Raw genomic sequence first — 15,737 nt, 5'->3', positions numbered from 1 at the left:
AAGTGGAGCTTAATTCTCTCCTATTCCACCCTCCCTCCCCCAATGTGGGCTAGACTTAGTGACTAGCTTCCAAATAGACCAAAGTAAGAAAGGGGGAAAAGAAAAACAACTTTAGAGTGGAGACCTAACAAACACCACCTTAACCATGTAGTCAAGGTTAAACATCACCAATGACGTCATGGGGGCATCACATACCCCCTGATATGATATAAGGAGGGCACTTCACTTAAAAGGTATTTTTACGGGCTTCCCTGGTGGTGCAGTGGTTGACAGTCCGCCTGTCGATGCAAGGGGACACGGGTTCGTGCCCCGGTCCGGGAAGATCCCACATGCCGCAGAGCGGCTGGGCCCGTGAGCCATGGCCGCTGAGCCTGCGCGTTCGGAGCCTGTGCTCCGTAACGGGAGAGGCCACAACAGTGAGAGGCCCGCGTACCGCAAAAAAAAAAAAAAAAAAAAAGAAAGGTATTTTTACCCCAAACTCTAATCATGATAAAAACACCCGAATTGAGGGACATTCTACAAAGTACCTGACCAGTGCTGTCAAGGCCATGACAAACAAGGAAAGTTAAAAAACTGTCAAAGGCCAGAGGACACTAAGAATACATGATGACTAAACGCAATGTGGTATCCTGGATTGCATCCAGGACTACAAAAAGGACAAAAGGGACAGTAGTGCTAAAGTCTGGAGTTAACAGCAATGCACCAATGCTGGTTTCTTAGTTTTGATAAATGTCCTCTGGTAGTGTAAGACATTAATATGGAATTGAGTGAAGTGTATATGGAACTCTACTAAATTTGAAACTTCCCCATAGAGTAAAATTATTTCAAAATAAAACATTTTTTAAAAGTTTGGCACATGGGTCTCTGTAGCTTTTTTTCTTTGATATGCTAAGTCATTTCACGATTTGGTAAGACAAAATGATGTCTTCCTTTTGTTTTGGGTCAGGGGGACGGTTGGTAGTCCCATTAACATATAATCATTTTTCCCTCTGAGGGATACATGTGATATTTGAAGCTAGTAAGCATATAGTGTATCTCTCCCTAAACTACTGGAGGATGTGGAGACTTAGAGCTCAAGTTTATTGAATAGGAAAAGTAATCTTCTATAAGACTAAAAAACTGGGACTAACGAGTAGTAGGGGCTGTTTCAAGGCATGTTTATTCCTTAATGAGTAATTTTACTTTCATGACAAGTAAGAAGCCTCAACAGTCACTATGTCCAAATGTGCCTCAAGGGAGAGGACAAATAAAACCTCAGACTCCAAGTCAAGCTACATCTTAACTTTTCTAGGGTACACTGTAGTAGCCTCTAATTCATGCAGGAATTTCAACCCCATGGAAAAGTTATTCAAGTAGCAATAAATGAGAGGTCAAAAATGACCAGACCCTAGTTGCCAGTGCTAGGATGTCAGATATCCCAGGTCATATACATCAAGTTCACAGAGTGACAAAAGGAAATTCTCAGGAACTTGTTCAGAATTAGCTGATGGTTGTAAACATATTTCCAAGTTATACCTAAAGAAGTGACAGAGAACAAAAAGTCAAAAACGGGAAAATCAGGGTCTTAAACCTTGCTGTCAGGTCCCTGATGTTGCAAACACCTGTGAGGTTTGATCATTTGCTAAATGTTGGATTGGAGCAATGCAATGTATGATTTCATCTAAATGAATCTACAGAAACAAAAAATAGAATAAGTGGCTCTCAGAGGCTGAGGAGAGTAGAGAACGAGGAGAGGCTACTAAAGGATATGTGCTTCTTTTTGGCATGAAGAAAATGCTCTGACATTAGAAAGTGGTGATGGTTGCACAACTGTGAATATAGTAAATTTTGGGTGAATTTTATAGTATGTGAAATATATCTCAATAAGAAAAAAAGCAACACAAAAATAAAGGAATGCAAAATGTTCTTCTCCCCAAAATGGGGAATGTAGGAGTGCATAAGGGCCAATGGATGGTCAAAACTGAAAAACTGGATCCCTACTTTTTTTTTTTTTAAAGTAATAAAACTTAAGGGAGTTCCGGTAGTCTAGTGGTTTGGATTCAGCACTTTCGCTGCTGTGGCTTGGGTTCAATCCCTGGTCTGGGAACTGGGATCCTGCAAGCTGCACGGCACGGCCAAAAAAAGAAAAAAAAAAAAAAAAAAAGAATAAAACTTAAGTAATGATAACACAGAATTACATCCAATAGCCCAAGACTATTTTTTCTAGCTTAGAATCCTTTTCACTGGATCAATTTTCCTTTTGACTGGATCAAGTTCACAGAGTGATAAAAGGAAATTCTCCTTGAATGGAGCCATTTGAAACAAAAAGATGTCAAAAACCCCAGAATGATAACTTGTTTGAAGAGTGGTCCTAGACCAGATAAAACTGTCTTTGGGTTAATTGTTGTAAATAATCTAGATTGTATTTTGAAATATATTAAAAAAGAAAAACCAAATCAAAGATCTGCCAGCGTAACAAGCGGCAGACAGGTCTCGGGGGGATAGTGCGCTGACGTAGCAATGTAAAATTCTAGCTTGCTTTTTTTCTTTTTTCCATGAAAAATGTGACCTCCATGTTGAGTAAAGATTGTTTTGTTCACTGTTTTATTCCTTGCACTTAGAACACAGTAAATGCTCAGTAAATATTTGTTGAATGAACCAAGTTCATGATGCAGCCATGAACAGGCTTGCTGGTCTTTGTAAGAATCTAAGATGGGTTTATTTTGAAAACTGGCATCATGTTCTTTTTCTAGAAAGGGAAAAACTCTCATTTAAACTTACTGCGTAGCTATAAGTTAGCTGGTTTGAATACAGGCATAAAGCACCTTAAGCAGTGAACTAAACCTTAATTAATGAACCTCTTCCCAAAGTTCAAATGGGTGAAAGAGCTTTTGTGACAGCTTGAAGGGGTTGCAGCCATGTCAGTGCTGGCCACGTCACCTATTACTTTAAACCAAAAACAACCAAACCTTGCTTTCCGGTAAGAAAACTGTGAGGGAAATGCAAAAGGGAGGGGATATATGTGTATGTATGGCTGATCCATTTTGCTGTGCAGTAGAAGCTAACACAACATTGTAAAGCAACTATATGCCAATCAAAATTAATTAAAAAAATCAAAAATAAAACAGAAGAACAAAAAAGGAAACTGTGAACAGGGTAAGATTCATGACCGTGTTTTGCATTTCAGCTGGTGTAAGTGTGGATCAATTCTCCCACTTTGCTCTTATTTTGCCATTAGGTAATCTTGCTAATCCCATCTAACGTTCTGTGCACAAAGCAACAAGTTACCCATAAGTTACTTTGTAGTCTCCTCATCACACCTCACACTTACAGGTGAGATTTCAAACACTATTTCTGTTACTGTACTATAGACGTTTATAGCTGAAGGTTTTCTCAACCCTTGAATTATTTTCCCCCCAATATTATTCTCTTTCCTCCAATCCTTACACTTGTCCACATCTAAAATACCCACGAATAGGCCATCACTACTACCTGAAGTTCCGTCCTGGCTAGACCCCTGCAAAGGAGAGCCACGGATTTCCAAGAGGCAGTCACCACCTTGCTTCTCCATCCCCACCCACCACCCTTCACCCCTGTGAGCGAGTGCTGCATCAGACACCTAAAACTGCATCAGTCAGGAGATTCCTGGATCAGAATCCTCTGCACTTTTGATTCTGGCAGCTGTTAAAAACTCAATATAACACAGAATCAAGTTGCTTCTTCCAACTGAGGGTTCCCAGGCAGAGCCTGCAGCCAGACCCTGACACTTTTCAGGCCGCATCTCTGATGACAGCTGCTGTCATATGCCTGTCACAAGACTTTCAGGATTTTGTTCTTCGAGAACAGCTTTCCACCCCTGTGCAGTGGGCTCATGTAGTGGGATCCTGTATTGTGTTCAACTACATTCTGAAGAAGAGCTCTTTATTGCTATGGACAATTTTGTTCTTGTGCATCACAAGTCTTGCCAAGTCTCTTAATGTGAATACTTCTTCAGGGATGGAAGCGAGAAGAACTCTTTGGTTAGCCAGATACAAAATACAAGATTGCTTATTTGGGAGCAGCATGGCTTTCTTCATAATACATTTTGTAGGGTGATGGCCTACAAACAATTGAAATGGAAAGCCACCTGTAGAGACTACAATTTCATCAAAGAAGAAAAAAAACAAAAGCACAGTACAGCACTCCAATATCTGTCGGAGAAACAGAGGCCCAAACCACAGTTCGTTTTATACTCACCAGAATGGCTTGAGTGAAGTTGAAGTTGGGAAAAATGTGATTTTCACACATGGTATTGGTTTGGTTTTAGACCCCACACCCACTTTTTAAAAAGTGTAATTTAGCTTTGGTTTCTTTCATTTTTTAGAAGACACCTTTGGGTTTCTTAAGCACTGGCAGCAATGATGATTTTAAAAATCAGTGGTAGTGGTAGTATCAAATTGAATTAGTGCCCCTAATCCAAATACATAGAGTGGAACACGTGGTTATTTAAAATATTGCTGTTAGGTTTGTTCCTACCATGAATGCATTTCTAGTTGGTGTTGGAAAGAAGCATCCCCTGGATTTCAGAGAAGCTCTCCCACCCAAGCACAAGTGTCCTCCTTTACCCACAAAGTAGCTTGCCTTTTCCAACTGCAGACACACAGGCAGGTAGGTAGGCAGGCAGGCAGGCAGGCAGACAGACAGACAGACACACACACACACACACACACACACTCTCTCTCTCTCTCTCTCACTCTCTCTCCTACTTCAGAAGTGATTTTGATTAGACAGCGAGAAGCCAGACAGCACCTCCCAGAGATGGGCGCACATGCAGCAGCTGTCAAAAGGAGAAGTCACTTTACTTTCTTTTAAACTTGCAATGTTTGTCTTTATTTTGTTCTTTATATTTTGAAAGTGAAAAGAAATAGTATTGAGTCAATTTCTTTTTGTTTTTTTAAATATTTGTTCTATGTATTTACAAGCCTTAAAGTTGCTCTAAAGATTTCAAAAGTATTAAGAGTACTTTTCCCAGGGTAGCACTTTTTTTTTTAAACAATTCTTGGAGTTCTCTGGTCCACAGCATTTCCTTCTGTTCCAAGGTTATGTATGTTTTGATTACTATTTTGATTTTTTTATTTTCTGAAGCAAGCTGAGAGGCAGGCAGAAAGATTTGATGCCAAAAAAAAAAAAAATATCTTTCTTACCTTGTTCACCCCAAACCTTCTTAAATCTGGACTAAATACTATGCTTTAAAACAAACGTGAGGTGCATCTGAAGGGGAGGGAAATTTATTTCTCTGCTTTTCTATTATACAAGTTGTTTACAGAAACTGCAAATTAAAAAATTACACTGGCATTTGCAGTCCTTAAAATAAATTAAAAGTTCTCAACTTTTTTTTTTTTTTGCTAAACAGATGTTTTTTTTTAAAGTATGAGTCCTCGTTTAAAAAGAAAAGATTAAAACAGAAAATACTTTCTATAAATAATACATGTATTTTGGTTTTAGTGCTCCCGCCCTCAGGTTTGAAGTTTACTTTTTTCCAGTACCTTTTTCCTCCATGATCACCTTTCTTTCTCTTTCCCCTCTCCCACTCGTGCACACGTGGGGGTTTCTGCGAGAATTGGCCTTGCTGCACTGTGATTGGCGAAGACGTGACACTTTTTATAAAAATACTTAAATTGTTTCTTTTGTTTCATTTTGTGTATTTGAAGTTTTAGTTATCCTCAGACTCCTCTTCTGCTTCCCGCAGCCATGTGAAGAATGCTGTGACGGATTTCAGGGCCACACCCTTCCCATTCTGCTCTGCGGGGTCCTTGCTGCTTTCCCATTTGTAGAAGGCATCCTCAGAGATCACCTCCTCGTCATACAGGCAATCAAAAAACATCCGTAGCAAATCTGCAAGGAGGTGAAAATAAACCATCAATTCTGGGGGCACTGTAGCTGCGAGAAGACCGTATTTCCAAGCAGTGAATGGGTGCACATGAACTCCCCAGGATAAGAGCATCCATGACACTTCATCACACCCCCTCTTGATAGCATAAGAGCAAAACCATTTGTCTAAAGAGTGGGAAAAATTTAAGCAGTCTAAACTGTCTCCTATTCCTATTATTTTGTTCAATTGGAACTATTTTCTGATATTGCTGAGTTGTTTGATATCATGTAGTTTTCACCCTAAACACTTAAAAATTAAATACAAGAATACTTTTCTTTTTTACTTTCTTCTTTATACATTTTGTTTGAAATTTTACAATAAAAATATATTATTTTTACAAATTTTGAGAGGAAAAGGCAGAATGTACTTTCGCCCCCTCTAATGTTGTTTTCAAAATGAAAAGAGTAATAATTCATATGAAAAAAATGGGTAAAAACTATCTCATCTGGATTTTATCCAGTGAAACGACAGTCGTTGGTTATTGTTTTCAATGCCCAGATGATCTGCGCAATTTTAATCCTCTGTTTTGCTCTCACAGTGGAAACTTAGCTTATATTATTGTTCAAAAAAGAGAGATTTATAGATAGAATGTCTCTTCGGTTACACCCTGAGGATTGTTTCAGTCTTTTCCTTTATTTCCCAGAGGGATTTAACAGCACTAGCCAAGAAGGAAAACTCTGAAAAAGCTACAACCTAAGGAAATGCCAAAGAACTACTTCAGTGCTATCCCTAAAATAGCCAAGTATCTACTATCCACTTTCACAAGTTTCAACTGAATTTTCAAGATTTAATACAATTCAGTTAATTTACCAGCATCACTAAGACCCTGGTGTTCAGGTTACCTTATTTGTCTGGTTAGCCAGTATTAATCATAACTCTTAACTGAAAATTAGTCTAAACTGCCTGTCTTTGTTGGGTATCTGAGGATTCTGAAGAGTATCATCCTCTTTCATTATTAAGACCTGTGTCAAACAAGGTGAAAAACTGTACTGCACATATGCTAATGCCAAGATGCCCTAGACCTGCGTTGTCCAATGGGGTAGCCACTAACCACACGTGGCTATTTACATTTAAATTAAATGAAATTTATTTCCTCAGTCACAGTAGCCACATTTAAGTGCTCAACGGACATATGTGGCTCATGGTTACCATACTGCATGACAGAGATACATTTCCATCATTGCAGAGAGTCTATTAGACAGACCTGCCCTAGAATGAGGATTAAATCTCTAATACAAACTAGTGTTCTTGTTATCATTTTCTCATAAAAGTCAAACACTTAAAAACGTTCAGGTCTATTAAAGTTATTGGTTATCTGAGTTTTTGTAATTAGTGATTCTTCTATTATCCACTGTTCAAGCCCATCCAACCATCTCTTATGTCTTGGCCTGGATAAATCTCACCCTCTGGTTGGGTTAATTGTAGCAAGAGGTAAACTTACTGGCAGGTTGATCAAGTTTTACTATTGATGCTTGTAGTGCATAAAGTGCTTGCAGTTCCTTCTCCGTATCTGAGTCTAGGTACTTGATTAAGATCGGCACTCTCTGCTTGATAACAGCAGTGTCTACTCGGAAGGTAGAACAGTCGGCTGGAGGTGATACAAGAACTGAGCATTAACACACAGAGCCATTTTCAATTTTCTGAGTTGATAAGACACACATGACTCTGCAAGGAAAGAGGAAGCAAGGGGGTCCAAGGCAAAGATTTTGAAACCCAAAATTTTCTGAAATTCTTAATGGGATATTCTCCCTGAAACAAACAAAAATATAGAGGGGGGCGCAGATATATTTAGAGTGCTGGGTTCCCTCAAGAGCAGCATACTCAGTCCTTTAACTTTAATCGTAATGAAACAGGGACAGTGGTTTCATAACATTTCAAACTACAAAAGGAATTAGAAAGGAAATTAAAGTGATAGTTCATATAAAATCTTTTCACAAGGGTAAAAGAATTAGAACCATTTTATTATTACTATCAGGATGGGGACTAACTGTGACAGTGGCAAACAACACATTTAATCTGAGCCTTCTGAGGGAAAGGCACAGTAAAAAAAGGGCTAAGAAAAGCATGCTCAGGGCCTAGAAGCACGAGTGGTTTTTTGTTTTTGTTTTTTAGCTTTATTGATCTTTGCTATTGTTTTCTTTGTTTCTATTTCATTTATTTCTGCTCTGATCTTTATGATTTCTTTCCTTCTACTAACTTTGGGTTTTGTTTGTTCTTCTTTCTCTCATTCCTTTAGGTGTAAGATTAGATGGTTTATTTGAGATTTTTCTTGTTTCTTGAGGTAGGATTGTATTGCTATAAACTTCCCTCTTAAAACTGCTTTTGCTGCATCCCACAGGTTTTGGGATCGTGGTGTTTTCGTTGTCATTTGTCTCTAGGTATTTTTTGATTTCCTCTTTGATTTCTTCAATGATCTTTGGTTATTTAGTAACATATTATTTAACCTCTATGTGTTTGTGTTTTTTATGTTTTTTTCCCTGTAACTGACTTCTAATCTCATAGCATTGTGGTCAGAAAAGTTGCTTGATATGATTTCAATTTTCTTAAATTTACCAAGGCTTGATTTGTGACCCAAGATCGTGATCTATCCTGGAGAATGTACCATGTGCACTTGAGAAGAAAGTGTAATCTGCTGTTTTCGGATGGAATCTCCTATAAATATCAATTAAATCTATCTGAGCTATTGTGTCATTTAAAGCCTGTGTTTCCTTATTAATTTTCTGTCTGGATGATCTGTCCATTGGTTTAGGTGAGGTGTTAAAGTCCCCCGCTATTATTGTGTTATTGTTGATTTCCTCTTCTACAGCTGTTAGCAGTTGCCTTATGTATTGAGCCCTTGAACATTATGTGGTGTCCTTGTCTCTTGTAACATTCTTTATTTTAAAGTCTATTTTATCTGATATGAGTATTGCTACTCCAGCTTTCTTTTGATGTCCATTTGCATGGAGTATCTTTTTCCATCCCCTCACCTTCAGTCTGTATGTGTCCCTAGGTCTGAAGTGGGTCTCTTGTAGACAGCATATAGATGGGTCTTGTTTTTGTATCCATTCAGCAAACCTGTGTCTTTTGGTTGGAGCATTTAATCCATTCACATTTAAGGTAATTATGGATATGTATGTTCCTATTACCATCTTCTCAATTGTTTCGGGTTTGTTTTTGCAGGTCCTTTTCTTCTCTTGTGTTTCCCACTTAGAGAAGTTCCTTTAGCATTTGTTGTAGAGCTGGTTTGGTGGTGCTGAATTCTCTTAGCTTTTGCTTGTCTGTAAAGTTTTTGATTTCTCCATCGAATCTGAATGAGATCCTTGCCAGGTAGAGTAATCTTGGTTGTAGGTTCTTCCCTTTCATCACTTATGTCATGCCACTCCCTTCTGGCTTGTAGAGTTTCTGTTGAGAAATCAATTGTTAACCTTATGGGAGTTCACTTGTATGTTATTTGTCATTTTTCCCTTGTGGCTTTCAATCATTTTTGTTTGTCTTTAATTTTTGCCAATTTGATTACTATGTGTCTCGGTGTGTTTCTCCTTGGGTTTATCCTGCCTGGGACTGTCTGCACTTCCTGGACTTGGGTGGCTATTTCCTTTCCCATGTTAGGGAAGGTTTCGACTATAACCTCTTCAAATATTTTCTCGGGTCCTTTCTCTCTTCTCCTTCTGGGACCCCTATAATGAGAATGTTGTTACATTTAATGCTATCCCAGAGATCTCTTAGGCTGTCTTCATTTCTTTTCATTCTTTTTTCTTTATTCTGTTCCGTGGCAGTGAATTCCACCATTCTGTCTTCCAGGTCTCTTATCCGTTCTTCTGTCTCAGTTATTGTGCTATTGATTCCTTCTAGTGTATTTTTCATTTCAGTTATTGTATTGTTCATCTCTGTTTGTTTGTCTTTAATTCTTCTAGGTGTTTGTTCTTTAATTCTTCTAGGTCTTTGTTAAACATTTCTTGCATCTTCTCGATCTTTGCCTCCATCCTTTTTCCGAGGTTCTGGATCATCTTCGCTATCATTATTCTGAATTCTTTTTCTGGAAGGTTGCCTATCTCCACTTCATTTAGTTGTTTTTCTGGGGTTTTATCTTGTTCTTTCATCTGGTACATAGTCCTCTGCCTTTTCATTTTGTCTATCTTTCTGTGAATGTGGTTTTCATTCCACAGGCTGCAGAACTGTAGTTCTTCATGCTTCTGCTGTCTGCCCTCTAGTGGATGAGACTATCTAAGAGGCTTGTGCAAGCTTAAGCCTGCAGTTTTATTTCCTCTGTAAGTTAGCACCGGGACACAATCTTGTTTTTAAAAGCAGCTTCTATACTTTACAACTCTGATATTAAAACACCAAAGTCTTATGGTTCTATAGATACTGAAAATTATTTTAAAAATTTTAATGAAGACTTTCCACTTAGCTTGTTATTTTCCTTGGTAAAGAACTAACATTGAAAAAACATTCATCTGAAAAAACATTCATCTTAGAGAAAATCTTAAACTCTGAAGCTATCTCTATAATGATAAAGACAGACCTGAAATTCTGAACAACTTTTGAGCTGACAGATTTCTTTTTTTTTTCTACTTCAGTGACAGAAATGTGGATTTCTATCTGAGACTACTTGATGATCTCATCAAGTACTGTTAAAAACTATATGCAGCTTGGAACATTTAGGTTTTCTACCAATCTGAATCCTATCCACCTATGTCTTATCATATAAAGTCAACATAAAGCAGGAGAAACAATTGCTATTTTCTTTCCTCATATATGTATTTACATATAATGACTTTCCTGTTGAGATTAGCCCTTCATTGATATTAAATAAGAATATTCAAACTGTTCTTTAGAACTCTTCAATGCAAGACAGGAGGCTTTGAATGTTGGAGGTGAAAAGTAAAGGAAAAGTCACATGTAGCGGAGTATAAAACAACCCAAGGATCATGCACCAACTTCCTGCTGAACTGAGGAACACAAGGCATGCAGCAACTGCTCACATCTGGGCTCTCTGCAGGCAGAGCAGCTATTCATCCCCCTGCCCGAGACAGCCAGGCATTACAGACAGACATGGTATCCATTTGGCACAGAAACTGAGCTTTACAGGGCAAGTTTGGAGGGCAATATAAACTCTGACCCATATCATCTCATCAGTAGTTGACATACGGGGGATTTCAGGTGTTAAGAGCTGCCTTCAGAAATATTACTTACCTATAATAGCTGCTTTACAAACAGCTGTCATTAAAGCTCTAAGGAATGTAGGTGAACTCATCTGGCTTTCATCTAGGTTAGCCTGGAATCAAAAGTAAACAGAATAGTTAAAGGTACCCTTGCACACCAGAGAAATTATTTTCCCCTAAACCTGGCTTTGTCTGGCCCTAAGGGCAGACGGGATCATGCTCAACTTTCTTGTAAAAATTAGTCTTCTAATTCACCAGAAAATACTGGGGCTATCGCCAGTTCTGTCCGAAAATGCTCTCAGTAGCAGTATTTCATTTTCAGAGAGCTTACTATCCCCTATCCTTTGCTCATTCAGTTAAACAGTGCTGTGTACTATATACATTCATAAACGTAACCATTTAAAAGCATTTTCCATTCTCAATAAATAAGGCATACTAAGATGATCTATCCAAATCTATAAAGTTGAAAGAACAACTACACCACAACCACGCAGTATTTTAAAGCCTACTTTGCTCAGTAGTGTGCAACTATGTCTAGATGTACTAACACTGCTTTCTCATCTTAATTTTAATGTGACTTGGAGGTTAATTTCAAGCATTACCTCAAACAAACTCTTCAGGTGGTGGTGAGAAAACTATTACTCTTTTCTAAGGATGGTAAAAAAATGTATTTAGAGATAAGGTAAATAGAGTAAATGGGCCCCCAATTTATTTTTTAGTTTCTCTTAGGATCTTATCTTTTTGCTATAAAACACTATACTAGTATGGACACCAAGGGGGGAAAGTCGGGGGGTGGAGGGGTGGGATGAATTGGGAGATTGGGATTGATATATATGCACTGATGTGTATAAAACAGATAACTAACAAGAACGTGCTGTATAAAAATAAAATAAATTAAAATTCAAAGAAAAAAACCCACTATACTAAACCAGATGACTAGCAAAAGGAAAAGACAAACAAAAGCAGCCATTTTCTAGGCAGGTATTTCAAATATTTTCCAGAGTTTATGCTCCTTATGCCTGTGAACAGAATTCATGCTTCTCTCAGCTTCTTTTAATAGCATAACATAGTATTTTCTACTGAAAGAGTCAGCCTTAAAATGACTGGCTAGGAAAGAATTAAAGATGTCATTTTAAACGTTATGTGTTAGAAAGCTAAGAATTTCAAAGATATTTAGAGATCAGTTTAACGTTTATGAATTCCAGAACTGACACAGATTAACCAGCAGGTCTCTCTTTGTTGAATACCTAACCTTGCACATCACCTGGGAGGAACTGGCGGCTTCCTGAGAGCAGAATTAAGAGTGGTTAACAAGTCAGATGGCCGGCTCTGCGGGACACTGGCAGAGCTGAACACAGAGGGCCGTGATACCTTTTGTTACCGATCTTTTCCCACAGGACAGAAACATGTGGTGGCACTGCTGACAGCTAAGGCTGAGGATAGGGTGGGGCAAGAACTATGCATAAAAGATTTCATGATGGTTTATGTGTTATAGCCAGTTGCTGGTATACCTCTTTAAAAAATAAACAGGCTGAAGCCAAAGCTGGTCTAGCCCCAGAAATTACTTCTGCAAAGTCTGAACAATTATTTTTGAAGAATAAATGAGAGAATAAAAACACACCATTACTTTTTGGCCCAACAATACTTTATAAACATGTTGTAGAGCTATTTCAACTGAATATCATTTGAAATCCCCAAGGATTAGACTTCAAGCGGAGTCTGAGAAAAATAAACAAATTAGCTAAATGTGATTAGATAATAAATAACACTTCCAAACCATCTGACTGTTTCTTCTGTTTTAAAGAAACAAATTGCATATTTCTTCTATGAAATAGCCACATACTGTAATTCTAACATTCAAGAATAGAAAAGACACGAAGAAAAGTATCAAGAAACACTAAAGATTAAGCAAAGATGTTAACAAAAATGCACAGAACAATAAGGAAGATGGGTCTGCTAATTGGAATTGATGAGCGAAATCAGATTATTATATAGTACCAGTATCACACACAGAGCAACGAACACCTTATATGTATTGTCAGCTCAGTGACCATTATGTTTTTCTCTTCTTGCTCCTTTTTTAAAAGTCACCTTTGTTAGGTATAATTTACATTCAGCAAAATTTACCCTTCATCTTCTATTTAAGGAGAATAATTGTTGGTCTGGACTAGGCAGAATAAATACTAATATTTAAAAAATGAGGCCCAACATGGATGAAGAGGTAAAAACAGCATCATTTTGCAATACATGAGAAATAGAATAAAAGACCAAACTGCTGAAATCTATGAAAAATCATGGAGAAGGAGAATGATGTTAAGTATGCAAACATTGACCTGACTTTTAAAACATAAAAGAAGGTGTCTGGGGCTTCCCTTGTGGCGCAGTGGTTGAGAGTCCGCCTGCCGATGCAGGGAACACGGGTTCATGCCCCGGTCCGGGAAGATCCCACATGCCGCGGAGTGGCTGGGCCCATGAGCCATGGCCGCTGAGCCTGCGCGCCCGGAGCCTGTGCTCCACAATGGGAGAGGCCACGACAGTGAGAGGCCCGTGTATTGCAAAAAAAAAAAAAAAAAAAAAAGAAGGTGTCTGATGTCAACAATATACCGGAAAGCCTGATGCTGATTCTATGCTAAAATCTATAACAAACTATCATATGAATGGTTTAAAAGTCTTAGAGCGGAAAGAGATGGTTATGTTAAGAGGAATAAATACATACATGAAAAACAAGTCATGCTAAACTAAACTTCTTTCCTTTTCTGATACAATCAGTATATGGTAGCTCAGATGGATACAGCCTTCACTTTTCTAGACTTTAGCAAGGCATTTGACAAATTATCTAATAAGAGATATCCCCTTATGGACAAGATGAAAAGGTGAACTAGACATTAGAATGATGTGAAATAATAAACAAGTTAATAGCTGAAATGTCCACAGGGGTGGGGTGCGATTTGGTCCTGAAAAGTATGCTGCTTTATCCTTGGTCCTACCCCATTCACACATTTTACCTGTAACTCGAATGAGGACAAAGTTGACATATTAATGAAATGCAAGGAGGATACAAAGTGAAAAAGATGGCAAGCAAAATTTATGACCAAGTCAGAATCTAAAATGTCCTGACAAGACTAAAAAAAAAACTGTCTAATTTAAGAAGATAAATGTAAACAGAATTAAATTATTAAGGGACTTCCCCGGTGGCACACTGGATAAGCCTCCACGCTCCCAATGCAGGGGGCCAGGGTTCGATCCCTGGTCAGGGAACTAGATCATACATGCATGCTGCAACTAAGAGTCTGCATGTCTGCATGCCACAACTAAGGAGTTGGTGAGCTGCAAATAAAGAGTCTGCCCACCTGCTGCAACTAAGACCCAGTGCAACCAAATAAATAAATTAAATAAATAACTATTTAACAAAAAGAAATGAATTTTTAAAACACCATTTTGGTTCAAAACCAAATGCATAAGTTTGGGATGGGAGAGGTGACTAACCTGTAGAATATAAAAGAATGGGTACTACAAGACTGAAAGAGCAAGGAGACCTTCAAGATGGCAGAGGAGTAAGACGTGGAGATCACCTTCCTCCCCACAAATACATCAGAAATACATCTACATGTGGAACAACTCCTACAGGACATCTACTGAACGCTGGCAAAAGACCTCAGACTTCCCAAAAGGCAAGAAACTCCCCAGGTACCTGGGTAGGGCAAAAGAAAAAAGAATAAACACAGACAAAAGAATAGGGACAAAACCTGCACCTCTAGCTGTGAAGGGGGAAAAGTTTCCACGCACTAGGAAGTCCCTTCACTGGCGGAGATGGGGGGAGGGGGGTGAGGCGGGGGGAAGCTTCGGGGCCACAGAGGAGAGCGCAGCAACAGCATTAGTCCTCTCCACCAGGAAGCCTACGCAACCCACTGAACCATCCTTAGCCACTGGGGACAGACACCAAAAGCAGCGGGAACCACAAACCTGCAGCCTACGAAAAGGAGACCCCAAACACAGTAAGTTAAGCAAAATGAGAAGATAGAGAAACACACAGCGGATGAAGGAGCAAGGTAAAAACGTACCAGACCAAACAAATGAAGAGGAAATAGGCAGTCTACCTGAAAAAGAATTCAGAGTAATGATAGTAAAGATGATCCAAAATCTTGGAAATAGAATGGAGAAAATATAAGAAACGTTTAACAAGGACCTAGAAGAACTAAAGAGCAAACACACAATGATGAACAACACAATAAATGAAATTTAAAATTCTCTAGAAGGAATCAATAGCAGAATAACTGAGGCAGAAGAACAGATAAGTGACCTGGAAGATAAAATAGTGGAAATAACTACCGCAGAGCACAATAAAGAAAAAAGAATGAAAAGAATTTGAGGCCAGTCTCATTGACCTCTGGGACAACACTAAACACACCAACATTCGAATTATAGGGGTCCCAGAAGAAGAGAAAAAGAAAGGGACTGAGAAAATATTTGAAGAGATTATAGTTGAAAACTTCCCTAATATGGGAAAGGAAATAGTCAATCAAGTCCAGGAAGCACAGAGTCCCATACAGAATAAATCCAAGGAGAAACATGCCAAGACACACATATTAATCAAACTATCAAAAATTAAATACAAAGAAAAAATATTAAAAGCAGCAAGAGAAAAACAACAAATAACATACAAGGGAATCCCCATAAGGTTAACAGCTGATCTTTTAGCAGAA

General features: G+C 38.4%; 1 protein-coding gene across 7 annotated transcripts in view; it reads right to left on the bottom strand.

Moving 5' to 3' along the window:
- Positions 1 to 5,067: 5,067 nt before the first annotated feature.
- Positions 5,068 to 15,737, bottom strand: part of EIF4G3 (eukaryotic translation initiation factor 4 gamma 3) — a 370,577-nt gene continuing 359,907 nt past the window's right edge. For all 7 annotated transcript variants that reach the window (XM_060141188.1, XM_060141189.1, XM_060141184.1 and 4 more), the window contains 3 exons: positions 11,066 to 11,147; positions 7,332 to 7,478; positions 5,068 to 5,853 (listed from right to left, as the gene is read on the bottom strand). In XM_060141188.1, the coding sequence (XP_059997171.1) occupies positions 5,672 to 5,853; positions 7,332 to 7,478; positions 11,066 to 11,147 (411 nt within the window). In that variant the 3' untranslated portion in view covers positions 5,068 to 5,671. The remainder of the gene's footprint in view (positions 5,854 to 7,331; positions 7,479 to 11,065; positions 11,148 to 15,737) is intronic.

This window comes from Lagenorhynchus albirostris, chromosome 2, assembly GCF_949774975.1.
Source record: "Lagenorhynchus albirostris chromosome 2, mLagAlb1.1, whole genome shotgun sequence".
Lineage (NCBI taxonomy): Eukaryota > Metazoa > Chordata > Mammalia > Artiodactyla > Delphinidae > Lagenorhynchus > Lagenorhynchus albirostris.
This window is presented reverse-complemented; position numbering and strand designations above follow the sequence as displayed.